Here is a 26,630-nt window from a genome sequence, read left to right as displayed (position 1 = left end):
GCATATATAGCCCAGGGTGTCCTTGAACTCAGATATGCAACCAGAGATGATGACCTTGAACTCCTCATCTTCCTGCCTTGACCTTCCCTTGACATACTTCCTCCGGTGAGGCTCCACCTACTAGCAATACAACAACCTACAAAAAATAGCATCACCAGCTATGGACTCTGATGTGGGATGTTCTTCTGTAAATGTGTTGTTTTCATTGATTAATGAATAAAGCTGTTTCAGCCAATGGCTTTATAGAGTAAAGCCAGGTGGGTACTCCGAACAGAGATATACAGAGAGAGTAGGCAGGGTCAGAGAGATGCCATGTAGCTACTGAAGGAGACGCCAGATCCTTATCAGTAAGCCACAGCCTTGTGCGGATACATAGATTAATAGAAATGGGTTAATTCAAGATGTAAGAGCTAGCTAGAAGTATGCCTGAGTCACTGGCTGGGTAGTGTTGTAATTAATAAAGTTTCTGTGTGACTATTCGGGTCTGAGCAGTTGGGAAATGAGAAAGCAGTCTCCTACTACAGTAGTTCCAACACATCAGCCTGTGGGGTGTATTGCATTTAAACCACACACAAGGGTGAGTCAGACAATATGCTCTTCCTTTTAGGGAAGTGCTGAAAGTCAGGAAAGGAAACCCAGTCAACAGATTTCCCATCTTCTTAGAGCAGCAGTTCTCAGTCTATGGGTCATGAACCCTTCGGGGTCATATATCAGATATCCTGCATATCAGATATTTACGTCATGATTCACAACATCAACAAAATTACAGTTTCAAAGTAGCAATGAAAAGAATTTTATGGTTGGGGATCACCACAGCATGAGGACTTATTAAAGGGTCGCAGCATTAGAAAGTTGAGCTAACTTAGACACTAAAATTTCCTTTCTTAGGAAGGAGAGCATTTGTAAGTTTGAAGGGGCTGAAGAAGAGACTCTTGGGTTTATCACTTCTTTATTTTTGTGTATGAGTCTTTTGCCTGCATATATGTCTGTACACCACATGCATATATGGTTCCCAAGAAGGCCAGAAGATCCCTTGGAAATGGAGTTTTGGATGGCAAAGATCTCCTGTATGTGTTCTGGGAACTGAAGAAGTATTAACCTCCAAGCCATCTCCCCAGCCCTGGATTTATTGCACCATGTGCAGGCAACATTCTTCTTCCATGGCTCATTCCTTCCTTCTCCAGACGCTCAGCTCAGGGGGAGGGGGGAGGACAATTACTTGTTTCAGAGGCATCTTGGAATAGACACCTGAAAAACCAAAAACAAATTTATCCATAGGCAAAGCACTGAAAGGGTCTTTGTTATCTGTCTCCACAGGTTAACTTTGTGGCTTGCCAACTCTTCGCCTTGTCTGCTGCTTTCTGGTTTAGAATCTACTTACATCCTGGTAAAGCCAGCCCCGAGGTCCGTCATGCATTGGCCACCATTTTGGGCATTTATTTTGTTGTGTTTTGCTTTGGCTGGTGAGTATGAACCTCATAAATTCTAAAGTTTCATTTGTCACTTGGATGTTTTGTGATGATATTCATGGTAAGAAATATATGGCATTCTAAAATACCTCCTGTAGTAAAAATATTGGCGAGATGGTGACTGTTGTAGATGCGTTATTATAAACTAATGGGGACGTCATGGGAACCTTCATTTGCGTCATAGACTGGATCCAACAAAGAGGCTAACCATTGAAAGTCGGTGCTGTCTTTTTTTTTCTTTTGATTATACCTCTAAGACCTCCTTGAGTCATGTAGATGGAATGCTATAAGGGTTAGTTCTTCCTAAGATTAGGGGACCCCTCCCTAGTCTTTACAGATGTTGCTGTGTTTCTTGTCTTGCTGTTTAGAGACTTGGTGTTAGTCCAAAGACTTCAGTGCAGGGATTAGGGACATGAGTCATTCTCTAACAGATGGAGGGTTAATCTTAGTGTAGACACCTCCTAACACCCAAAGATGGCAAATACCTAGGGAGTGACACTTCTTAGAGGCGAATATTTCTAGCGATGTCTCTTAAAGGAAATTTGTGAGTTTGGTGAAGGAACCGGGATACTGCGCAAATTCTGCCACAAACCATTGGGGAATGATGGATCTTTTGAGTCAACCTCTGTATTAAAAACCACTGTAGGGGGCTGGAGAGATGGCTCAGTGGTTAAGAGCACTTGCTGCTCTTCCAGAGGTCCTGAGTTCAATTCCCAGCAACCACATGGTGGCTCACAACCATCTGTACTGACATCTGGCGCCCTCCTCTGGTGTGCAGGCATACATTGAGGCAGAATGTTGTATACATAAAAAATAAATAAATAAATCTTAAAAAAAAATAAAAACCACTGTATTAAAAAAAAAAGACCTACTAACTTACTGATTCTGGACATTCCTACAACTGCAACTGCAAGCTGTGTCCAGGTTTCCCAGTGCCTTTTGAGATACAGTGTTTTGATTCTATAGAACAACACTTGGACTTATGTCTTTCCATGAGTTGCTTTTTGGAGTCGTTAGGGGTGGGGTACCTAGTAGGTAGGTCAGTATAAACTGTTCTCAGTATCTTGCTTCCCCTTTTCTTGTATCTTAAAGGTATGCTGTGCATCTCTTTGTGTTGGTGTTGATGAGTTATGGAGTCATGGTCACCACAAGTGCATCCAATATCCACAGGTAAGATCCCAAGATTGAGCAGTGGGCGGGGATGAATTCTGTGACCTTCTAGGGGAAATGTGTTTTGCTTATTCCCCATGCGTGATGCATCTGAGTGTCTCCAGGATGTGAGAGAACAGGGAGGATGGGAATCTTCAGAAAAGGCTAGATGTAAAAAGGGATGCAGTTGAAAGAAGGTTTATCCACTTGTCAGGCAGCTTCAAGCTGGGCACAACTTAGGCATTCACTGCATTGGTGCCTGATGCAGCTGTGGAAAGGAAGAAACCCTGGAGAGACAGAATGACGTGTTTGCATCTCAGTATAAATCTCAGAATGAAGGAAGCCGCCTGGTTTTAGAAAACTCAAGCTAATCTGTGGTGTGGAGTGGTGCCAGGAGATGGGGCAAGGGTCACGCTTTTCAGAAGTATGTGTAAATGTGTAGGGGTGAGGTGAAGTCCGTTCTCAGATTCGATACAGTTCTGAGTGTTTGTGTAAATCAAGACTCATTAATTCTACACTTTGAATATGCAAACATGTAGTGTACTAGAGAACTGTTCAATGAGGGAGAGCTAAATTGCGCCATGATGTTTGCTTTCAAGGCACAGAAGTAGTTTAATTCTTCCTTGAAGTCTGTGTGATCACATGATCAGCAGATAGACTGGTGGAGTGTGTTTTACAATGTGTGTCTGTCTTTCCTGTGGTCTGTCTGAAAACACAGTGTTGATTTCTGCCTTTCGTGGGGACTAGAAAGTTACATTTACACATATGATATGTATATGTATCAGTATCTTGCCTCCCCTTTCCTTGTATCTTATTAAAAACTATTTAAAATTTTATTAATAATTTTCTTTTATTAAACAATGATTTTGGGGACTGAAAAGAAGGATCACTCGCTAAGAATATTGCTGCTCTTCCAGAGGACTCCAGCTCCTCCCAGGTCCCTGTTCCCACTCTCTTTACTTCACATTCTTTCTCTTAAACAAACAAACAAACAAACAACAAACAAAACGTGACACAGAAATCAAACAAGCAAGAAACTAAAACCCCCATGGATTCTACTTTGTGTTAGTCAGTTATATCTGAGCACACAGCCTGCCCTGTGTGTGTGGTTGACATGCCAGCATCAGTCCATTGAGGACCTCCTATCAGTTCTGCAATTAGCGTCTTGAACTGGGATGGGACTTTACCAGTTGCCTATTGTAATCTGTCAGCTCTTTCTCCTACTGACGGACACTGATGGGGTGCCTTCTGGTTTTTAGAGGGTCGAATACTTACATGAGCCCTTGTTCCACGGCAGGCCTAGGTCTCCAGGTTCCGCCCTAGAGTCTGGGAATTAGAATGTGGGATTGGGACATTCCAGCCTGGGTGGAGCTGAATGGTTCATAGCACACAATGATTTTCACCATAGCAATTTTGTGGTCGGTAGCAGAAGCCTCTGCTATGAGAATAAAAATGGAAGATGCCTAAACTTGTTCTTCCTCTTTCTGTTTGCTTGAATGGTTGCCAGTTTGCAGAAGTAGGGAGTGGTCCAGTTCCCAGAGGAAGAGCTCCATGTCACTTAAACTATGTCCCAAAGTTGTTTTTGCTCTCAGCTGTTTCAGAGAAACAGGCTAGGATATGTGAAATCCGGACAGGTGGGTTAGCCTCTCTGTGGTTAGCTTTCTCCAACTCCCATGAAGTGTGGTGTTTGTTATAATGTGAATGACAGTTCTTTTTTTTTCCTTTTTAATTAGAAAAAAAGTTATGTGATTATTTCTGAATGAATCCCCCATGTGTGTACATGTGTGTGCATGTGTGTAGTAGGTGTATATGTATGGTACATGCACAGATGTGCTTGCATGCATCCAGAGACCAGCGTAGAGTGTCAGATGTCCTGATGTCCTTTTCTGTTGCTGGACACCTCAGTGGCTTGAGACACTGTCTCTCAATGAAACCGGGAGTTCACTACTTTTGTCTAGACTGGCTGTCCAGAAAGTTTCTAGGATCTGTCTGTCTCTCCTACCGCCCCCGCCCCCATCTGTGAGGGTTACAGTCAAGAACAACCATGACCAGCTTTTTACATGGGTGCTGGGATTTGGAACTTGAGTCCTCATGCCATCCTTACCCTCTGAGCCATCTTCCCGCTTCCCATGACTGCAGATTCTGAAGACTATGATTTCATGATTCCATCTAAATTGTCCTCCTTTTCAGGTCTAGTGTTGGGAGTTCCCTCTGATGACTTGGAAGAGATACAGAGAGGTAGTGAGCATTGTCTGCTGTCCACAAGGAACTCATTTCTGGCCTAGCTGTTCCTCAGGATGTTTTCTTAGAGAGTTCTTAGGGTACCACGTCTGTTTCCATCCCAAGTCGCAGTATTAGGCAGGAAGCACAGACATCAGCTTGCTGTGCTGAGACCAGCTGAAGCAGATTCTGCTTCATCTCTTCCAGGATGGAGGCCTTGTGTAACGACTGGTGATGTAGTTGGTTGATTTTGGAGACCTTGCTTTGTGCTATATCCTAGACTAAGCTCTTTTCAATGTATTCCATTATTCTCAATACATAAATGATTAATATATTGGTTGGTATTTGACTTCATCATTGCTAACAGTCTTTTTAAAACAAGTGCGATAGGATATAGATTTGATTTTGTCTTTTTAGTCGAGGTAATGAATGCTTATGTAAGTAAATGATTTTTTTTTTTTATAAAGAGAACATCATACCCAGCCAGGTCAATAAGAGAACATTACTAACTGTCCTGTCCCAATCTCTGCCACACTCCTTTTTCCACAAATAGTTACCCTGCCAATATCTCATTCCACAGATTTTGAACTCCTATTATTTTATGTTCACAAAATATGCTTTCTGCACCACATGGGAATTTAGGTAGAGTCAGTGCAAGAATGTCCTGTTGTATTATGATTCAGTACTTATCCCTGTCATTGACAGCTGTGGTTTAATGACAACCACTGGATTGAGTCTGTTTGTCTTATAAGCCAGGCGAGAAACAGGTGCAACTACAGTGGACCTGGTTCTGGCAGAATCTATTGCCGGTTGGATCTGCTTTGTACTTCTGCCTTGAGCTCATGAGCTGTTTGGAGAAAGGGAATGGAAGCCAGAAGCAGCAAGGCGTCCTCCCCCTCCTCTGCCTTCTTGCTTCTCAAGGCATGTGTTCTTGGCCTTTGGCTTTGTCAACTCTTCATGGTTAGAAGGGATTGAGAATGGAACCGAGGTAAGGGAAGTCTTTTTTGTATGATGTAGGCTGACTATTCTTTATTGAAAATATTTTGGAAAGAAGTGTTTCCAGGTTTGAAGGCTTTATGATTTTGGAATATAAGCATAGACCACAGTGGCATGAATTATTGAATCTGAAGCCTTAAGATTGGAAATGTTTTGCCATCTGCATCTTTTTGAGGGCTGACATGATACTCGTTCTTTTTTTTTTTTAATTGTGGATATTTTTCATTTTAGAACATTTCAGACTTTGAACTTTTTGGTTAAGCCCACTTAACTCTCATCATTTTCCTTTCTTCTTGGTGACACTGAGTAGCAGCTCTGGTCTTTGTGCACAGTGGGCAAATGCCCGCCCACTGCCCCTCAGCTGTAATACAGTCCTCTGTAACTAAGATGAAAGAGAAGCTAATGCCATGCAATGCTTTAGTGAACTCTCTGTGCTCGCTCTCTGGCTATTGTCCTTACTTTACTACTCCCTGGACTGACCTGGATTTCATGAGTTATTTTAATGTGAACATGTGAGTTTCGGTACAATTTAATTTCAGAATATTCATCTCCCCTAGTTTATGACCTATGTTAGAAGTTACAGCTTTCAGATTTATGTCTCTACCTGTTGGTTTCCTGAGACATTTAAAATGTTAAGTATATCCATTTTTTCTAATTGTCACGATGCCCTCCCTACCCCGGATCTGTGTATCCATGTGTCAGGCTAAGGGCTGGGATGCTCAGGGTTCCAGAGAGTTGGGGAAGCAGATGTCTATGTGGATAATTTTAATTTATTAGTGTTCTATACTAGAAGAATACAAGCAGCTGAGCAGCGTTTTATGCTGGGCTTGGGAAACAAAGGTGGTGTAATAGACAGGATGCTCTAGAGAAGCAAGATCAATAGAATATGCGTATACATCCAGATATGATGGTGTATGCCTTTAATCCCAGCGCTTGGAAGGCAGAAACAGAGGCAAATAGATCTATGAGTTCCAGATGAACCTAGTCTACATAGAGTGAGATCCAGGCCAGCCACAGTTACAAAGTTACATGGTGAGACCCTGCATAAACACACACACACACACACTGGGGAGAAAGAGAGGAAGGCAGACAGAAAGACAGACAGACAGACAGACACATGTAATAAAGGGGCTTTATTAGATTGACTTAAATGATAGCGGCTGAGTAGCACAACAGTGGCTATCTGCGGGGAAGGCAGAGAACCTTGTAGTTACTTAGTCCAGGAATTTAGACATCTCAGACGTCATAATCTATCACCGAAGCTCCTTGGGTACTGAGCCCAGTGGAAGGCTGGAGAAGCTGCCGTCTCATGATAGCTGTCCATGCTCAGAAATAAGTAGCTAGGACTGGAGAGATGGCTCAGCAGTTAAGAGCACTGGCTGCTTTTCCAGAGGCCCTAGGTTCAATGCCCAACACCCACGTGGTGGCTCACACCTGTCTGTAATGTCAGTTTTAGAGAATCTGATGCCCTCTTTTGGCCTCTGTGGTGACTGTGCACACGTGGTGCATTCACTTGGTGAATGTAGACAAAACATTCATACATATAAAGTGAGATGAGCAAATCTATAAAGAAAAGAAAGAACAAAAGTAGGCGTACAGGTGCTGCTTTCTCCTTAGTCTTTGTATCTGTGTACCTGTTGGAATCGCCGCCCACACGGAGGGCTAATCTTTCCCTGGAAATACCCTCACAGATAGATTCAAATGTTTATTTTCTCAGAAGTTTTAAATCCGGCCAGGTCAATGACCAAGATCAAGCAGGGAGGATGTCTGAGCAAGTGATAGTGGAGAGGGAGCATTGGAGCTGAGCCTTGCCTGAGAACTGGGCAGTTTCCAGATGAGCTGTAGGATGGAGGAAGGAGTGGCAGGCAATAGGAGGGTCACATAGAAAGGCATCTGGTCTGAAAACAAGATGCGGTTGTGGACCATGGGAAGGCCAGTGTAACCGAGAATCAATCAAGTGGACATGGACCACAGCTGGAGATGAGCCTACAGCAGTGGAGGAGAGCTCAGAGTGGGATGCCCCTTGCTCGCTGTGTTCAGGGGTTCTAATTTGACTTGATAGTGCATTCATTGAACCCTTTAAAGAAAGTACTGCTTATATTTGTATAATTAACACAGAGTAGGTGGATATGGCTAACAAGCACTAAGGGACATTGGTGCTTCCATGGAACGTACAGTCAAGAAAGGGAGACAGTACCTCATCAGAGTGTCTTAGTCTGCTTAGGCTGGCAACAAAGTACTCTATCTAGGATAGCTAGATGACTTATAAAAGACAGAAATTAGTCTGTCATATCTCTGGAGGACAAAAGCCAGATTCTAGGGACTTCTGGTGAGCATCTGACTTCTTATAGTCCTTTATGAGAAAGCTCTCTGGATATCCCTCTGGCTTTCCCAGATTTGCCTCAAATTTCCTATGTGCCTGAGGATACCTTTGAACTTCTAATCCTCCTGCCTGAACCCCTTGTGTGCTGGGATTATAGTTATGTGCCACCACAATGGGCACAGAAGCATTCCTTTTATAAAGGTGCTGATCCCAATCACTAGGGCTCTATCCTTATGATGTAATCATCTCCCAAAAGCCTCAGCACCTGATACCATCACAACAGAGGTTAGGGTTTTTGACATACACATTTGGGGGCATTCTTTCCATTGTACATATTATCATATCTATTTAAAATTGCAAGTTGGTAAGAATACATATATGTAAATGTCTCTCAGTGTGCGTGCCACAGGGTATATCGCTAGTTCACATGTCATATCACCTGTGCCATATCTCTGACAAACACAGGGAAGTTGCTCAGGAATAATTGGTAATAGATGTCTGAGGTGTGGTAGGGAGTCATGAGCATATGATAGAGAGATGTGTTTAGTGGCGCTCACCATATAAACGTAATGGTTTGCGCTGAGAAGGAGACCAAGAATATGCCCACGTGTACCTGGTGCCAATTAAACCAGAAGAGCTAGAGGAAGAACGCCGGGGTTTGCAGTTTGTAAAGCTGTTCCAGTTGAAATCTTTTGCTACCAAAGCTGTAGTCAGGGGAGGAAAGGATGAAGGACCCGGAGGAGTAGAAAGGGAGATGGGATGGACTAGGATGTATCTGGGACGTTCAAGGCTTTGTGACCAGTCACTTGCAGAGGGTGAGAGAGAGGACTAAGAGAACATCGGCTGAGCACCTTACTGTCACACACATTAATCGGTTCCCTGTGTTTTGTGTTTCAGGTATTCCTTTTTTGTAGCCATGGGATACCTTACGATATGCCACATCAGCCGGATATACATCTTCCACTATGGAATCCTCACTACAGATTTTTCTGGGTGAGTATTTTAATTGGAGAGGGACATGTCTGACTGATGACTAAGTCTCTCGGGGTCTGTAAACACCAAGTACAGGTTAAGGATTATCATGACCAGCTAAATCACTGTGAGATACTGTGCTAATGAGAATGAGGTTAAAAATTTACCTGTTCTGTACAATTGCTATCTCTCTCCATTGTGAGGAGGTCAGAGGAACCTCGTCCCCTCCCATTTTCCTTAGTCTTATTTGAACCCTGTTGGGTGTATGATTATTGCTTGTCTGTAGCCGCTTTTGTACTACAATGACAGGGTAGAGTAGTTATACATAGGGCCCACAAAACCTAAAGTATTTACTCAGTTTCCTGTCGTAGTTAGGGTTTTTATTGCTGTGATAAAACACCGTGACCAAAAGGTAGATTGGGAAGAAGAGGGTTTATTCAGCGTACACTACCAAATCACAGTTCATCCTCAAAAGAAGTCGGGACAGGAATTCAAGCAGGGCAGGAACCTGGAGGCAGGAACTGATGCTAAATACATAGAGGAGTGCTGCTTACTGGCTTGCTTAACATGGCTTGCTCGGCCTGCTTTTTTATAGAACCCAGGATTACCAGCCCAGGAGTGGTATCACCCATAAGGGACTGGACCCTCCAATATCAATCAGTAATTAAGAAAATGCCCTGCAGCTGGGTATTATGGAGATATTCTCTTAATCAATGTTCCCTCCTCTCAGATGACTTTAGCTTGTGTCAAATTTATGTAAGACTTCCTAGCACACTTCCTTTATGTATTTCACCTCTTTAAGGGATCTTTAAATGTATGTGTGTATGTGTGTCTATCTGTCTGTGTATGTTTATGCAACTTGAATGCCGTACTGGTAGAAGCCAAAAGAGGACATTGGATCCAGAGCTGGAATTAGAGATGGATGTTCCCCAGAGAAACTGATCTTGGGTCCCCTGGAAGAGCAGGAAGCATTTTAACCACTGAGTCATCTCCCTAGCCCCCTGCATTTCATCTCTTACTAGTTAATAATATGTTGTTGCTGATAAACAGGTGGTACCCTGAAGCTTTTTAGCATCCTTTGGCTGTATGAAACCCATGATTCCACTTCCAGATCCTTTTGACTTCTGTCAACTACAAGGGAAGTCCCTGGTAGAGCTGGTACCAATCAGTGATTTGGTGGGTCACCCCTCTCTGCATTGGCCCTCTGGTACAGTCCATGCTAATTCTACATCACGGCACTGGGGAGATAGAACAGTCAGTAAAGTAAATAAAGCAGTTGCCTGTAAGCATGAGGAACTGACTTTGAGCCTCAGAACTCACATAAAAAACCAAGTATGGTGATACATACATGTGATTCCAGTGTGGAGAAACAGAGACAGGTGGATTCCTGGGCTCACTGGCAGTCAGCGTAGCCTGCTTGGACAGGTCCAGGCCATGAGAGACCCTGTCTCAAATAACAAGAATAGCAACTGAGGAACAACACCCATGGTGGTTCTCGGACTTCCACAGTGCATGTGAACCTGCACACACACACATGCACACACACACACACACACACACACACACACGTCTCTCTCATTCTCTACACACACACATACATACACCTCTCTATGTATATACATCTATCTATCTATCTATTATCTATCTGTCTATTCTATCTATAGACATACACATATACTACATACCTCTATATATACACACATACCTCTTTCTCTTTCTCTCTCCCCCCCCCACCCCTTTCTATATATGTTCATATTAGTTCAAGCACAGCCTCTTATGACCCTTGTGGAATGAAGGTAGTGTTGTTCCTGGTGACTGATGTCATCTGATAGGAATTCCCCAGGAACTAGGCTCTGTCCCCCACAAGCAGCATGGATCAGGAGAACCTGACTTCTCTCCTCTAGCTAGATTGTTTCCCATTCAGTGAATCTTTGGTAAATAGACCTTTCCCTAAGGGAGAAATATATAAATCCATATGACTCATAATGAGTAGATATGCCACCAACTGTGAGGTGGTTAACAAGATTAATTAAAAAGAGGGTTATTTCATTGATGACAAATAAGGTTAAGAGCTGAGACTGGCCGAAATGTCTGAAATCAATGGTGCTTGTGCTGTACATAGCCATAAGGAAAGTGGTGATGCCCTTGATCTAATCAGTCGTGGTGATGGTCAAGAGCCATTGTCAACCTGACTAGATTTAGAATCACCTAGGAGATTGGTGAGGTACACTTCATGACTGGTCTATGAGGGTATTTCTGGGGAAAGAACTGATGGGCTAGGATCTACCCTGAATCTGCAACAGCTCCTGTCTCCAGGTTCCTTGTCTGTTTGAGTTCCTGTCCTGACTGGATGATGAGCAGATATGGAAGTAGAAGCCAAATAAACCCTTTCCTCCCCAACTTGTGTTTGGTCATGGTGTTTTGTTGCAGCAATAGAAACCCTAACAAAGTCAGAGCCTGGAATTCAGATGCCTGAAGGGAGAAGATGGGTGTTCCAGCACAGAACTAGAAGACTGACTGTATAATACCTCCATCCATGAGGACAGGAATTCTTCACGTATGCCCCTGATTCTCAACACCCTCATGCACATATCCAAAAAGAAAAAGTTGTCTGGGCGTCTGTTAACCCAATCAAGTTGGCACATAAAGTTAATCATCTCAGCTTCTAAAGAAGCTGATTATATATACATTTATCTATAAATGTGTGGGCAGAGGTGTGTATGTGTATTTATAAATAAATAAGAATATATATGAGAGATAGTAGTTTGTCCAAAACCAGCTTGGGGACTTTGGGAAGCCACTGAAGGAAGTTTAGTATATAAAGATAATCGCTGTTGAATTAAATGTGGATGAGGCTGCTGGGAACATTAAAGAACACTGCAGATATCAAGGATTCTTTGCCTAGATTGCTTTCAGGCACCTTTTGTTTTATTTCGTGTTTCCTCCCTGATTTCATGCTAGAGGAAATAGAGGAAATGACCCTAGAGATCAGGTCATTTATGCAAGGGGGTCATTGTAGCGGGCGGGGGGGACCTACACTCCAAGCAGAGGTTGGAGTATCAAAGGTTCTTGCATCCATTATTCACAGACAGACTGAGAGCCATGTATATAGCAGGAAGAAACTGACAGATGTGCGCACAGCTGCAGAATGGATGTGCACTCGTATGTCTCGATCACATAGAAAGCTATCGTGTAGCCAGGGTCATGTCCAAGGTTAGCTGTCTTTCCCAAACTTGTGTCCACCCAGCCCCAAGCTGTGCCCTCATTTCTAAACTGCATCTTTCCAGATGCAATCAGTTAAGTTGAGGTGACCCTGGCTTAAATTACGAGCTTCCGATGCAGTCTGACAGGTCTTCGTATAAAGGTCTGGGTAGATAGACTCAAGCCACACCTAGAAGTAAGATGACTGTGCAGAAGATGGGGGTAGGGCTTAGGGGTGCCGCTGGAGTCCAGCCATGTTGTCAACTAGCAGAAGCCAGGAAGAAGTGTGGGGCAGATTGCCCTCTGAGCTTCCAGAAGGAACCACCACCATGTATGTGCATGTGATTAGCCTTGGTCTTCTGTTGTCTGGGACCATGGATTTAAAAAAGAGAACTCAAGTTTTGTTTGAAGCCATCCAGCATGAAGCAGTTTGTCATAGCAGCTTCAAGCAGCTCATACACTTCGATTCTCTGTCTTTGGATGGCTCAAGACACATCTCTCATTCATGTCTTAGTCTTGTTATGCCTCCTCCTCCATTTGCTTCATCAGCATCATGAAGCTTTCTCCTTTTCTCTTTCCTTTTCTTCTTTTCTTTCTCCCACCCCCCATCCTTACCCCAGACCATCTTGCTCATGTATTCTAGACTGGCCTCTTCTCTATAGCATAAGCTGGGCTTCAACTCTCAGTTCAGCCTCTCAAACGTATGCTGGGTTTATGGGTATGTATCATGCACCTGGCATCTTTTGCATTATTTTTAGCAAGGTCAAAATCACGGAAAGTTTCCAGAAGGGAAAGGTCAAGGCATTTGGGGAAAGCAATCACGTGCTTGCACAGCTGATGCTGTGTTTGCTGACAGGGAAGGTGCAAACCAGCTCCGATCTTCCTCACTCTCTGAATTGGGTGAATTCCCTCAAGTGGTGTTTATTTCGTGGCTTTTTTTTTTTAATTTTCTGTAAGAAGTCTCTGGAGGTTACCCGCAGTGGTACTGCGGAGTATTCAGCTCGCATGGACGTGCTTAGGGAGCAGATTTAAAGAAGGCGAGCCTGCCACTTGAAAGTTGTATGTGACTTAGTTTTCTGATAGCTGAGTGGCCATGCTATCCAATATGTGTATTGTTATTTTAAAACAAAAATGACAGACATAAACCCATCTTCCTGGCCAATGTTAGTCATTATAAATGGAGTGGTATCCCCACCCTAAAATTGGCAAGGGGCTTCAATCACAGGCTGACAACAGTTACAGGGGATCTTCACCAACCCTGATTCTTTAAAAATTATTATTATTGCTTTTTAAATATTAAAAATATTTTATTTTATTCAGTCTGTATGTGTGTACGTGGCACGACACCCAGGTTAGAGGTCAGAGGATAATTTGTGTGAGTCAGTTCTCTCCTTCCACCATGTGAGTCCTGAGGTTGAACTCAGGTCATCAGCCTTGGTGGCAGTCACCTTTATTGGCTGAACCATTTTACTGGCCCTTCTTTCTATAAGCATGCAGCAGCCACAAGCTTTCTTTCAGAATGGAATTGACTTCACCTAGCTCTTTCTATCCACTGAAAGGCGCTGTTGAGGATTTTGCCAAGAAGTAAAGTATTGTTTCAAAGTGGCATTCAGTGTCACAAATCACCCTGACGTGGAGGGTCTAAACTTTGAGGACATGGGCAAATCTTAGTGCTTAACACTCTTCATTGCACCTTTAGTGTAAGAGCACAGACAGGCGTTTAGTGGGCTTGGGGTGATTAGCATTTGTGTCTGAACATATACGGATCTCTTTAATTTGGGAAAACAAGCACACTTGAACTTTAGGTTGTTCCAGGACTTGAAAATTTATTTATCACTCAAAAGTAATCAAATAAAAAAAAAACTAAAAAAAAAAAGTAATCAAGTTTCCGTGGGCTGGCCCAGTAAGGAAAACGCACAAGATACACTTTTGCCAGTGCTACAAATGCAATTTAAATCGATACATGTATTAATAGCTGTGGCTGTCTTCATGTTTTCTCTCTGAATGTGGGTTACAGAAGGCATTTTGTGGGTTGCAATCCCTTTGCGGTTGCATGTCAGATATCCTGCATATCGGATGTTTACATTATGATTCACAACAGTAGCAAAATTACAGCTATGTAGTAGCAATGAAATAACTGTATGGTTGGAGGAATAAATAACATGAGGAACTGTATTAAAGGGTCGCAGCATTAGGAAGGTTGAGAACCACTGCATTAGAATATGCACCCCTCTTCCTGGTGGAGCTCATCAATTGTAGTAATGCCGATTGTGTGTGTGTGTGTGTGTGTGTGTGTGTGTGTGTGTGGTGTGTGTGTCTGTGTGTGTGTGGTGTGTCTGTGTGTGTGTGGTGAATTGGTTTTTTATTTTCTTCACTCACAGAAGGGTACAAATGAAGTTATGTTTTCCGAGGGTGGCAGCCAGAACTCTGACTTCTTCTTTTCCAGTCCAGGCCAGATCCAGGCAGATGATTTCTCCCTCGTGTTGGCAATTCAGGCCACCAAGTGTTTTTGAAAACATGGAACAAGAACTCGCACACGCTGTTGGTGGGAGTATAAATACATATTACCCTCCTGGAAGGCAGTTTTCCCACACATCTCAAGAAAGAATGTTTTCAAGTTCATATGTTATAATAGGCTAAATTGTTAGGAATTGAATCACTGTGAGGAAATAAAATATATTCGTGGGGATTTTTAAGGCTATTTTCATTAATAGTGAAAAACTGGAAGAATCCTAAATGGTCTAAAAAATGTGGACAATTGAATCAAATGGCTAGATTAATGCTGCCACTGAGAATGAGGTTTTTACGCCAGGTGTAATGGCTCACATCTGTAATCCCAGTACTTGGGAGGTTAAGGGAGGAGGATTGTTCTGAGGTGGAGGCCAGAGTGAGCTGCACAGTGAGACTCTATCTCAAAGAAAGAAAAAAGACAGAGAGGAAGAGGAAAATGTTTTTAAAGCATAGGAGATGAATCTGTGCCAAGCTTCCATTTCTTTCTCTGAATGTGGGTATCTATAGAGGAGTGGGAAGACATAATGAAAACATAGGACAGCTTCTCCCAGAGGGGCCATTACTGGTGACTTTATATTTGTTTTATGAATAGTGTCATGAACACTCCAGGAATGTTATTTAATATATTTGAATGCATAGTGCAGGATCATGGAGATTCATAGTTGGCATTTGGACCAGCCAGCATTTGTGTTCCCTGCTATATCTTAGGGGTGCACAATAGAACTATGACTGTGGTCCCTCTCCTGGTGGTGGCCATTTGCCCTGTTGTCCCCAGGCAGTGTTTTCCTCTGTTGCTTTATGACATCTGGCACCCCATCTGACCTTCAGCCCAGTCAATTTCCGTATAATCGCGTTCTGTGATTTGGAAAGAGAATACATATGCAAAGAGATTTCAAAGTTGGCTTTTTTTTTTTTTGTCACATTTTTCCCCTTCCGGCTCTGGCTAGGTTTTCAGTCTTTAGAAGAGTCACTTAGAGTTTAATTCTGCAGACAAAAGTTATGCCATGTCCCTTTGTCCTGTGCCCTGTTGAAATGGGAAATGGTGACTGTGTTTTTGGTCAGTGCCAACAATAGAGCTTAACGCTTTGAAAAAAGTGGTGTGTGTGTGTGTGTGTGTGTGTGTGCGTGTGTGTGTATGTGTGTGTGTGTGTGTGCGTGTGTGTGCGTGTGTGTGTATGTGTGTGTGTGCGTGTGTGTGTGTGTGTATGTGTGTGTGTGTATGTGTGTGTGTGCGTGTGTGTGTGTATGTGTGTGCGTGTGTGTGTGTATGTGTGTGTGTGCGTGTGTATGTGTGTGTGTGCGTGTGTATGTGTATATGTGTGTGTATGTGTGTGTGTATGTGTGTGTGTGTGCGTATGTATGTGTGTGTGTGTGCGTGTGTATGTGTGTGTGTGCGTGTGTATGTGTGTGTGTGCGTGTGTATGTGTATATGTGTGTGTATGTGTGTGTGTATGTGTGTGTGTGCGTATGTATGTGTGTGTGTGCGTGTGTATGTGTGTGTGTGTGTATGTGTGTGCATGTGTATGTGTGTGTGTATGTGTGTGCGTGTGTGTGTGTGCGTGTGTGTGTGTGGTGGTTGGAAATTGTCACTGTATCATTCTTATGTCTCAAACTTATATTCACCTGCTTGTTTTGTCTTACTTCATTTCTGTGCTTCTGTTTCTATTTTTCACTCATATTTCTTTATCCAGATTAGATTAATCATCTCAAGTTCAAGAAGACAAAGTATGGTTTTAGTTGCTTTTTGTTTTAATCAGGGCAAAAAACAATGTCAGAAAGGGAAGATGGCCCCCTCCCCTTGATTTCAGAGGCTTCTCAGGTCCAAGGGCACAGCAGGACATCGATGAGGGTGTGCGAATCTAAGGATGTGGCTGATGGGGAGAAATCAGAGCACAGCTCAGGTTCAGCAGCCTAGCTGTGCTGCGGAAGGACTACGGTTGCATGAGGGAACCATCTGTGTATCTCCTACTGTGTCTGTGCTTGCAGTGTGTGTTCAGATAGCCCCGCACAGACACACCAGAGGCTAGCCTCATCTAGAAAACCCCTCATGGCCACACCAGAGGCTAGCCTCATCTAGAAAACCCCTCATGGCCACACCAGAGGCCAGCCTCATCTAGAAAACCCCTCACGGCCACACCAGAGGCTAGCCTCATCTAGAAAACCCCTCACAGCCACACCAGAGGCCAGCCTCATCTAGAAAACCCCTCACAGCCACACCAGAGGCTAGCCTCATTTAGAAAACCCCTCATGGCCACACCAGAGGCTAGCCTCATCTAGAAAACCCCTCACGGCCACACCAGAGGCTAGCCTCATCTAGAAAACCCCTCACGGCCACACCAGAGGCTAGCCTCATCTAGAAAACCCCTCATGGCCACACCAGAGGCTAGCCTCATCTAGAAAACCTCTCATGGCCACACCAGAGGCTAGCCTCCTCTAGAAAACCCCTCACGGCCACACCAGAGGCCAGCCTCATCTAGAAAACCCCTCACGGCCACACCAGAGGCTAGCCTCATCTAGAAAACCCCTCACGGCCACACCAGAGGCTAGCCACCACATCCTGTATGCTGAGCTTTGAATTTTGGGCACCAATGAGCATGAATACCAATCATAAGACAACAGTGTACCTTAGACTATTTTATTTGATTGAAATACTGTATATGTGGGACTTACATTTTTAAGTTGAAGCTTCTAAGGGTTCAATTCCCAAGTCTCATCACCTGATAGAACCTCTGTTTAGACTGGGTAGATGTCAGTTCACATTTGGAAACAGGCGTAGCTGAAGAGCCGTGGGTGGGGGTGGCGCTGTGAGGGACAGTTGGGGCCATCCTGTCACTCTTGCAGATTCTGGTCTTAAGGGTTCAGGATCACGTTTCCTTGTGGTGAACAGGTTCTGGGTCTAGTGTGTGGGCTTTAGACATTTTAGGAGCACATAACTCGTTTACATGAATTGCTTACTTTCTCGTGTGTAGGACACATGCGTGTGTGACTGTGTATGGATGTGGGTACACGCGTGTATGAAGATGGATGTATACAGCTGTGTACTTGTATGTTGAGGTCAAAGGTTGAGGCTGAGTGTCTGTCTTGATCATTTCCACCTTATATATTGAGGCAGGATCTTCTGTGTGAACCAAAAGCTTACCAATTTGACTGTCATGACTGACTGGCTTGCTCCAGGGCTTCCAATTCTGCCTCCCAAGTCCTGGGATTTCAGGCAGGCCACCATGTGCACTTAGCATTTATGTGGGTGCTGGGGATCCAAACTCTGGTTTTCATTCTCACCCAGAAAGTGCTTTACCCACTGCTGAGCCATCTCTTCATCCCTGAGGTGTTTTGTGTGTGTGTGTGTGTGTGTGTGTGTGTCAGTGTGTGTCCATATGTGTGTAAGTTGTTAGGGACTTCTTTAGATATTTCAAATAGAAACACCACCTGTTGAGACTATAAAACAGATAATGTATAAGATTAATATGTATACATATTGCTAGATGACATTTAACCCACAGCTGTCTCTTCTTCACCCCACCCCCACCCCTGAATTACATCCTCTCTAAGGCATGGCAACAGTGTGCTGTTTGCATATTCCAGTGGTAGAGCGTTCTAATTAGTATTCATTGGCTTGGCTGAGTGCTCCAGCAGTACATCCTGCAGTAGTCAGCTTCCTTGAGAAGCCCATACTTAAATGGAAACAGAGGTACGGGAGATTACTCAGGTGAGACATTTTTCCTCCTCCCAAACAGGGAAGATACTAATGGGGGCAGATGGGGTCTTAAATGTGACAGACATTTAAACCAGGCTTAGCAGCATAGGCCTATAATTCCAGCTGCTCAGGAGACTGAAGCAGGAGAGTCATAGGTTCAAGGCCTGCCTGGACTTTGTAGTAACTTCAAAGCAAACCTGAGCGCCTAAATGAAACTCTGAAGAAAGGACTGAGGATAGAGCTCAGTGACAGAGTGCTTCCCTAGCATACAGGAGACCCTGGCTTGAATCCCTGCTGCTGAGAGAGAAAAAGAGAGGGGAGAAGTGAGGGAGAGAGGGAGGACAGAGATGTTTGTGCATATTAGACTATTAAATGTTTAGGCAATGGAGTACACTTAGTGTAGTCATTGGTAAGTGAAAACAAATATATTTTTACATAGATGTAGGTCTAGGCTAATTCCATAATATTTTATCACTTTATTGGTACGTGTGTGCTCAGACCCTACTGCATATGTGTGGGCTATGTTGGGCGCAGAGCTTTACACGGTTTGCACATAGGATGTGCACACAGAATGTGGCACACATTTAAAAATACATGCTGGGATTTGCATAGAAAGCCTGACTCTGAGCATTTCCAGGCTTCCAGAAGAAAGCAAAGGAAGACAGAAAGGCATTGGAAAGAAAACTATGGTACTTTGAAGGCCATATTTAGAAACCACCTTGAATGCAGTGTTTATATATAGAGAACCTCTTTTGGGAAAGATAGCTCTCAGCCTTTGGTTGCACATTCTGGGTCAGAGGTCTTGTTGAACATCAAGAGGGTGAGCAACAAAGACACATGGATGTATATGACCAAGTTGGTCTTCTAGAAACTCTCAGGTAGCCCTTTTGATGAGGACCCAAACCATGGTGTTCATTTATTTTTCAACATAAAAGAGCATGGCATGGCTTGCTGCCCCAGAGTGGCTGACCTGATTACCTTCTTGTTGGCTGTAGGTATTGTCACCTGTTCTGACCGCGCACAGTCGCCCGCCCTGCTTCTAGGCAGACCTACCTCCATTTTCCCTAGCACAACATTATGTTGTTTTACGTCCTGCCTATTGGCTATTGGACTTCCACAAACACAATGTGAGATACAGGAGGATTTCAAAGAGTCATCGCTATTTTTGTGAGCCGTCTCTCCTGCTCTGTTCCCCCTTTTATTCTGTCTGCTGCTCTAGCCCATGCTATGGCGCTCTCTGCATTTCGGGTGAATCTTCTCTCTTTAGTTAAACCTTTTGAAGTGCACTCACAGACACAGCCAAAGTGTGCTTCATTAATTTCCTATGTGTTTCTTAATCAAATGAAGTTGATGATCAAAATTAACTGTCACGTACTCTCACTTGCAGTGTGTAAGGGTGTTGATTTCTCTCTATCCATGCAAACACTTGTCATTGCCTGTCATTTTGATTACAGCTGTACTGGTGCTTTGTGATTCTCACTTGAATTTCTGTGCCTGCTAATTCCTAACAGCCATCTTTTCATGGACTTACTATCCATTTACAGACCCGCCCACCACACACACAGACACACCGACACACACGAAAGTTATTTGTTGAAGTTCTGTGGCTGCCTTTAAATTGAACTGTCTGTTATTAAGTAATAAAAGATATTATTTACAAATATTTCATTCATTTTTTTCACTTTGAAGCACAAAAATTGATGTATTTCTTTTTTTTTTTGTGACAGGGTCTCTCTAAGTAACCCAGGTTAGCCCCCCCCCAACTCCTGATCTTCCTGCCTTAGCTTCCTGAGTGATAGGATTACAGGCATGTACTATATATAGCTGAAAGTTAAAATGACGATTCTTAACCCTCATCCAGCTATCCTAGCTTTTTGGCTTACGTGCCGTTTGTAGGTAAGTTTTGATTTGGGGCTCTTGTGAGACTCCGTCATCTGAGCATGACATGGCTATTGCTGTTTTTAAAATAGAGAAGCTGCAATTATTCCCATGAGCCCCTCACATAAGTGAGCCCACTAAGTGTGTGAGGTTCTTCACAAGATGGCTCTTAAAGTCCATGGGGTCTCACACCTTCTCAAGGATATAAAAACAGTCAAGATTTACAAGGGGAGGTGGGGGCAGAGTTCCTCTTCAGTATAGTCGCTGCCCAGAAGGTGCCCATGTTCCTTTGGTAATTCTTCACCTATGCGTCTGTGAGCAGCCCTAAATTCCGGTTCTCCAAGCTAGACTGGAGTGGACTCATTTCTTTTGGATTTCACTGGTGCCCTATCTGGGAAGAACAGGAGTTTGCGCATGTCCCCCAGGAAAGGTCTCACCGCAGTGGCTGGCTTTACTAATTTAAGACTGCTGTTGTGTGTGTGTGTGTGTGTGTGTGTGTGTGTGTGTGCGTGTGTGTGTGTGGTTAACAAATTGCTTGTTTTTCCCCAGCTGTACTTTACAAATATATCTTACTATGCGTGCAGGCCAGATTTGCCTTTAACAGAGCAAAGCAGATTGCAGCAGACATGGATGAAGACACCAGAACAGCCCTGTGTCTGTTAACATTGCAAGCGTGATTTGAGAAATGTGTCCCTGGGTAATTTTGTCATGATTTGAACATCCCAGAGTGCGCGTATACAAACAGAACTGGTCTAGCCTACCAACCACCTAAACTATATGGGCTGGCTCCTAGGCTAGCAACCTGTCAAAGAACATTCCATCCTGCTGACCCTCCCTCAGGCCTTTTCATGATGCAATGTTTGTTGACCCGGTCATGTGAAGGTCTCATGTAGGCTGTTCTCTGGTGTTGATACTGCCTTTGCCAACTGAGATGGTCTGGGTTGTCCTGGCGAGCACTATGCTGTCCACATATGTAAAGCAACTTGCAAGGGGGATAAAAGTGGAATGTGTTAGGGTCTTTGTTTCTGCATTGGATTTAGTAAACGGCAAGGGGAAAACCACCGTGCAAAGAGATAGAAGTTTCTTTCCCTTTTTTTTTGAACCAGTTTCCACTTTCTGTCCTCTTTCTAGGCCTCTGATGATTGTCACTCAGAAGATCACAGCCTTGGCTTTCCAAATTCACGATGGTGAGAAACAGTCTTCCTTTTGGCTCTCAGAGCCATCCAGGTGTCCGGTACTCCCATGCGTCCATCACACGCAGTCCAAGATTTACGTGAGCGCTGGCAGGCCTTGTTCTCTCTTGTTCACAGTTTCCAGGCCTCCGTAGTCACACCCTTCTGCTTTCCCAGCCTTCACTCCCCATTTTTTTTTAAAATTGAATCCACAGTCCACATTTACTTAAGTGTTTGCTCCAAGAACAGTGAGGTTTCTGTTTACATTTTAAAGTTAATTCATGGTGCCCTCTGACCTTTTCCAAATTTATTAAGACAACGGCTTCCTTTCTGCTTTGATTTCATCTCTGAAAAACTTAGAGGGCAATAAAAAATGTAACAGCATTGGCTGGTTAATCAGTTTTTAATGCTACGGTTTTTAGCCCCTTGGGGGAGGTGTGTGCTTGGAAAAATTGTCTGATAAGATTAGCCTGACCTATAAAAAGCTGAGAGAAGGAAGAGTCTTTTGCTTGTGTAAAACTGAACACTGTTTTCTATTAGGTTCTTCCTAACAGTGGTCAGAGCACACGATTTCCATCAGTAGAGTGATTTTTTCAGGGAAGGGAGGATGATTCTAATACAGGGTTAAGGGGTTCAATGGGCAGGCGCCCTGTGGGTTTGCATTGTGCTCAGAACGATCTCCACTGTTGACATGTCTTTATAGTAGCCAGGCTGAGAAGATTTCTCTCCAACAACTAGTGTCCTTGTTTTACTTAAAGCATAGGAACAGACCATGTTTCATTTGACCCAGTGTATTTCATTCATACTTGGGACTTTAGCTACTCTGCATATAACTGGGCCATTCCGCAGCGAGAATGGGATGTCCGTAGAGTCACCAACCATCCTGATTGTCCCAGGACTCAGACACATCCCAAAATGCAACTTATATTGTCAGAATCAGAAAGTCTCAGGAAAACGGAAACCCTGCTTGGTGTAGTAGCTGCCAGGAATATCTTAACCATTGGTCTGAGGAAGCCCTGAATAGCTTTGAATGTAGCTCTAAAACAAATCATAAACTTACTTAAAACATTGTAAAATTTTTTTGGGGGGGTGTGTAGGTGGAATTAGCTATGCTGTTCTGTTCTTGAGTGTCAACTTTATATATGACAACTTGTGTCACCATGTCAAAAGGTTGGGCGTGTCTACCAGTATAGACTAACAGAAGTAACCAACAGTCAGAGTGAGTTCAGTTCTGTAAATTGCTATGGGGGTGTTGAGATATGATTGGATAAAACAGAGTGGGGTCGTATTGTTGTCTCTGTGTGTACGTATGTGTGTGTAGAAATGGTCTCACTGTGCAAACCCAGTTTAGTCTTGAACTTGGAATCTTCCTGTTTCCTCCCAGGTGCAACTATACTGGGCTGGGCAGTTTTTGTTTTGTTTTGTTTTTTGACACTTCTTCTTCTTTTCTTTTCTTTTTTTTTATTTTTTTACTTCAGAATAGTCTTTGGACCTAAATTTACAATTTAAAGGACGCTCCCTTTACCACATTTCCTGGAGTATTCCTAACACAGAGTGAAATGTTTATTTACTTTTTTCTTTTATTTTTTTCCCCCTTGTGTGTGGGAGGAATGAGGGAATTCCAGAGACACTCTGCCTTTTCTTAGGCATTTTCTCTTGACAGGATCTTATTATAGCTCCTTCCTGGCCTGAAACTCGATCTGCCTGTCTCTGCCTTCTATATGCTATAATTACAGGCCTGAGCCACCACACCTAGTTTAAGTGTGCTATGGAATTGCCTTCATGGTTACTAGGCAGATTTAGAGTTCTTATGTTGCTGGTTATACTTCAGAGCCAGTATGTGGCTCAGCTCACTTTTGTACTCCAGCACTTGGATAGTGTACAGAAGAGGGCTGCAAGTTCAAGGTCAGCCTGTGCTAACTGGTGAGATCCTATTTCAAACGAACAAAGAAAAAAAAAAGGAGGTTAAAAAAATACCCACAAGATAATGCTTTAGTTTCTGTGACTCCAAAATAGCATGCACATTTTACAGAAAGCAAGCATTACTTGTGGTTGGAAGTTTGCTGGTGATGAGTTCAAAGAAGAAGAAGAAAAGACAAAAATCTGGTGATTCTCTGTGTTTTCCCTGCAGTCAGCATTAGCTTCCTTTTGCTGTTTAGAGGGAGAAAGTCTCTGTTTCCTCCCCCACCATGTCTCATCCCAGTGCTCCCAGCGTCCTGTTAGAGCTATCACAATTCTCAGGTCTATTAGTAAGCTTTCCTGTTGCTATGACAAAATCCTCTGACCAAACCCGGCTCCCAGTTGGAGGTATAGTCCATCATGGCCGGGAAGACATGGCGACAGGCGCATGAGCTCTTGTCACATTGCCTTTGATGTCAGAAAGCGACAATACAGTTCATCATAGTCGGAAGACATGGCAACAGGCGCTTGAGTACCTTGTCACGTGGCATCTGAAGTTGAGAAGTAGAGAGGCTTGTGTGTTGGTGCCTTGCTTACTTTTTTCTCTTTAGTAAACCCACCTTGAAGTGGTGCTGTCTGTGGTTAAGGTGGATTTTCCCACCTCATGTAACTGCCGCTAGAAACACAGGCATGCCCAGAGGTTTGTTTCCTAGGTGATCCTAGGTCCTGTCGAGTTGACAGTCACCGTCAGCCACCGCACCACGTTTCCCACTTGGCATCATGAGAGAGACATCTGAATTGGCTCAGCTCACGCAAGGCAGCTGAAGCACTCTTACAACTGTTAGAGCTCTAGAATACTGCTGTGTGCTAAGGAATCTCTATGTGGAGGTAATGGGCAGGCTTTTCTGGAGTTAACAGACTTCCAGGCAGATCAAATACAAGTAACCTTGAATGCTCCCTTGTTCATACAAACCTATAGAGACTTCTCCAGGCAAACTCACGGGTAACTGATGTAGGATAACTTTACATCCTGCCGTAAGGGTGGAATTCAGGGCCTTGTGTGTGTGTTAAGTTCATGCTCAACCAATGCCTTCCTCCTGCAGGGCTTTTGAAGAAATGCAAAAAAAAAAGTGATTCTTTATAGTGGAGGAGACAAAAATAATCAGCTTTTTCCAAATGAGTTTGGGAAGACACCCTAATCTGAATTTCATTTATCTTTCATAGGATTGGGCCGAAAAGCTGAAGACCTTTCTGCCGAGCAACACCGACTTGCTGTGAAGTAAGTTAGCAGCTAGCAGTATGTTCTCAAGTCCTTTGGATGTGTCTAGAGCAGTGGTTCTCCCCCTTCCTAATGTTGCAATCCTTTAATACAGTTCCTTATATTGTGGTGACCCCAACTATAAAATTATTTCCTGGCTACTTCATATCTGTAATAAGCTATGAATTGCACTGTAAATATCTGATATGCAACCCATAGGTTGAGAACGACTGGTCTAGAGTTTCTTCATTTTAATAAGTACTCATATATTAATTCTATTATATGGGAGTAGTATTACTGTTGAATGCTGTTAACGGGCCCTTGCCTGTCTACTAATCTTTGCCTTTGGACAATACTAAGCAATGGCTAACCTTGCATATAGATCTTTGTCTGCCATAGGGGAAAGGTCAAGAGCAGATGAAGCTTTTCTCTGATTTTGTCAGTCCTGTAAGAGTCTCCCTTTTCAGGATATATGTGTCTACCCCAGAATCATTTCTATTAGATTTGTGTCTGGGGCCTTTGAGAAATAGTAATTACCATTGCATGTAGCATGATTAGTTCCCAGCATAGGGAAAGATAGGAAGCAGGACAGAAGGGAATCCAGGTAGAGGAGTCAGGGATTCTGAAGGTGTTCTTTGGCCAGTATGGATGGCCAAGGGAAAGGGAAGGGGTGTTAGAGAGAAAGGGGGAGGCTCCCCCAATGGATCAGGAGATAAACAATGACATAGGGATGAAAATACCATTGGAGTGGCTCACAAAGAACAGCCATGGCTGGGGGTTGTGTTCCTACTTGAAGGTTCTAGAAGCAGCTGGCATCCCTAAGGTCAGCTGGCATCCCAAAGGAGTCCCAGGGGATCCTTTATGAAGGAACTGAGACTTGGAAACAGTTGTGAAGCACTGGAGGATTCTCACAGTCTGGTCTCTTGCTCGGCCCTGTGTAGCTACAACCAGTTTACGGCACAGTCAGAGGAACCTGTGAATGATGCTGTTTTGGGAACTCGCCTATGATAACACCCTGCTAGAACAGGCACCCTGCGCGCCCTGGACGCGTTAAGCAGAGGCATGCACTGCAGGTTTTCCCTGGTCTCTTTTTCAGGACCTAGACACCAAAGCAGACAACAGATTGTCACAGTTGGTTTTGTGTGGCTTCCAAGTGGAAACCGGTCGGGTCCACCCACTATTTACTTTGTATTTATGTTGGCAGTCAGGAGAGAATTTCCCCTCTCCAGAGTATCTCAGCAGCTGACGCTGGGCCAGATTCTCACCCTGCCTTTGTTTGTACCTTCATGTTGTGATGCAGGCAGATAGAGGGGAAGAGAAAAGAGCAGCTCCCAGGCTTAGACTAACCTTTGCCCGAGATCCCTCCCTCAGTGTTCATGGGCCTCACCAGCAGAGGGTGACATGGAACTAGGACCATCTCACTCACCCATCTCGTCCACGGTTCCTGTCTTAAAGAAGTCTCTCTTAGCTGGATTTTATAGAGAACAGAAGAGAGATAGACTTTGCTGTGGATAATAACATTCAGGTATATGGCCATATTCTGCTGGAGGATTGAACATGGATGAGTACTCAAGTTTTAAATTCCGTTTATGTTCACAGAGTGAAGCCCTCGCTTCTGGAATATTTAAGCTACCATCTCAACTTTATGAGTGTCATAGCTGGCCCTTGTAACAACTTCAAGGACTACGTAGCCTTCATTGAAGGGAGACATATCCATATGAAGTTGCTGGAAGTGAACTGGAAGCAAAGAGGTTTTCACAGTTTGCCAGAACCTTCTCCCACTGTAAGTTTTCAGCATTCAGCATGTTTCTTGGGGTTTCATAGAAAGGGTTTTACTCTCAGGGCTGACCCTCGCTAACAGTCATTCTAATTAAGGAGTCGTATAGCT

At 43.6% G+C, this 26,630-nt stretch overlaps 1 protein-coding gene across 1 annotated transcript in view; it reads left to right on the top strand.

Moving 5' to 3' along the window:
• The window catches only part of Mboat1 (membrane bound glycerophospholipid O-acyltransferase 1), a 107,403-nt gene that overhangs the window by 59,389 nt on the left and 21,384 nt on the right, over positions 1–26,630 (top strand). Inside the window, exons 2-7 of the mRNA XM_075969978.1 lie at positions 1,318–1,463; positions 2,562–2,639; positions 9,055–9,150; positions 21,545–21,600; positions 24,709–24,763; positions 26,342–26,525. Of these exons, the coding sequence (XP_075826093.1) occupies positions 1,318–1,463; positions 2,562–2,639; positions 9,055–9,150; positions 21,545–21,600; positions 24,709–24,763; positions 26,342–26,525 (615 nt within the window). The remainder of the gene's footprint in view (positions 1–1,317; positions 1,464–2,561; positions 2,640–9,054; positions 9,151–21,544; positions 21,601–24,708; positions 24,764–26,341; positions 26,526–26,630) is intronic.

Source organism: Microtus pennsylvanicus, chromosome 4 (assembly GCF_037038515.1).
Source record: "Microtus pennsylvanicus isolate mMicPen1 chromosome 4, mMicPen1.hap1, whole genome shotgun sequence".
In the NCBI taxonomy this organism is placed as follows: domain Eukaryota; kingdom Metazoa; phylum Chordata; class Mammalia; order Rodentia; family Cricetidae; genus Microtus; species Microtus pennsylvanicus.
The sequence above is the reverse complement of the archived record's forward strand: the minus strand, read 5'-3'. Positions and strand labels throughout refer to the sequence as shown.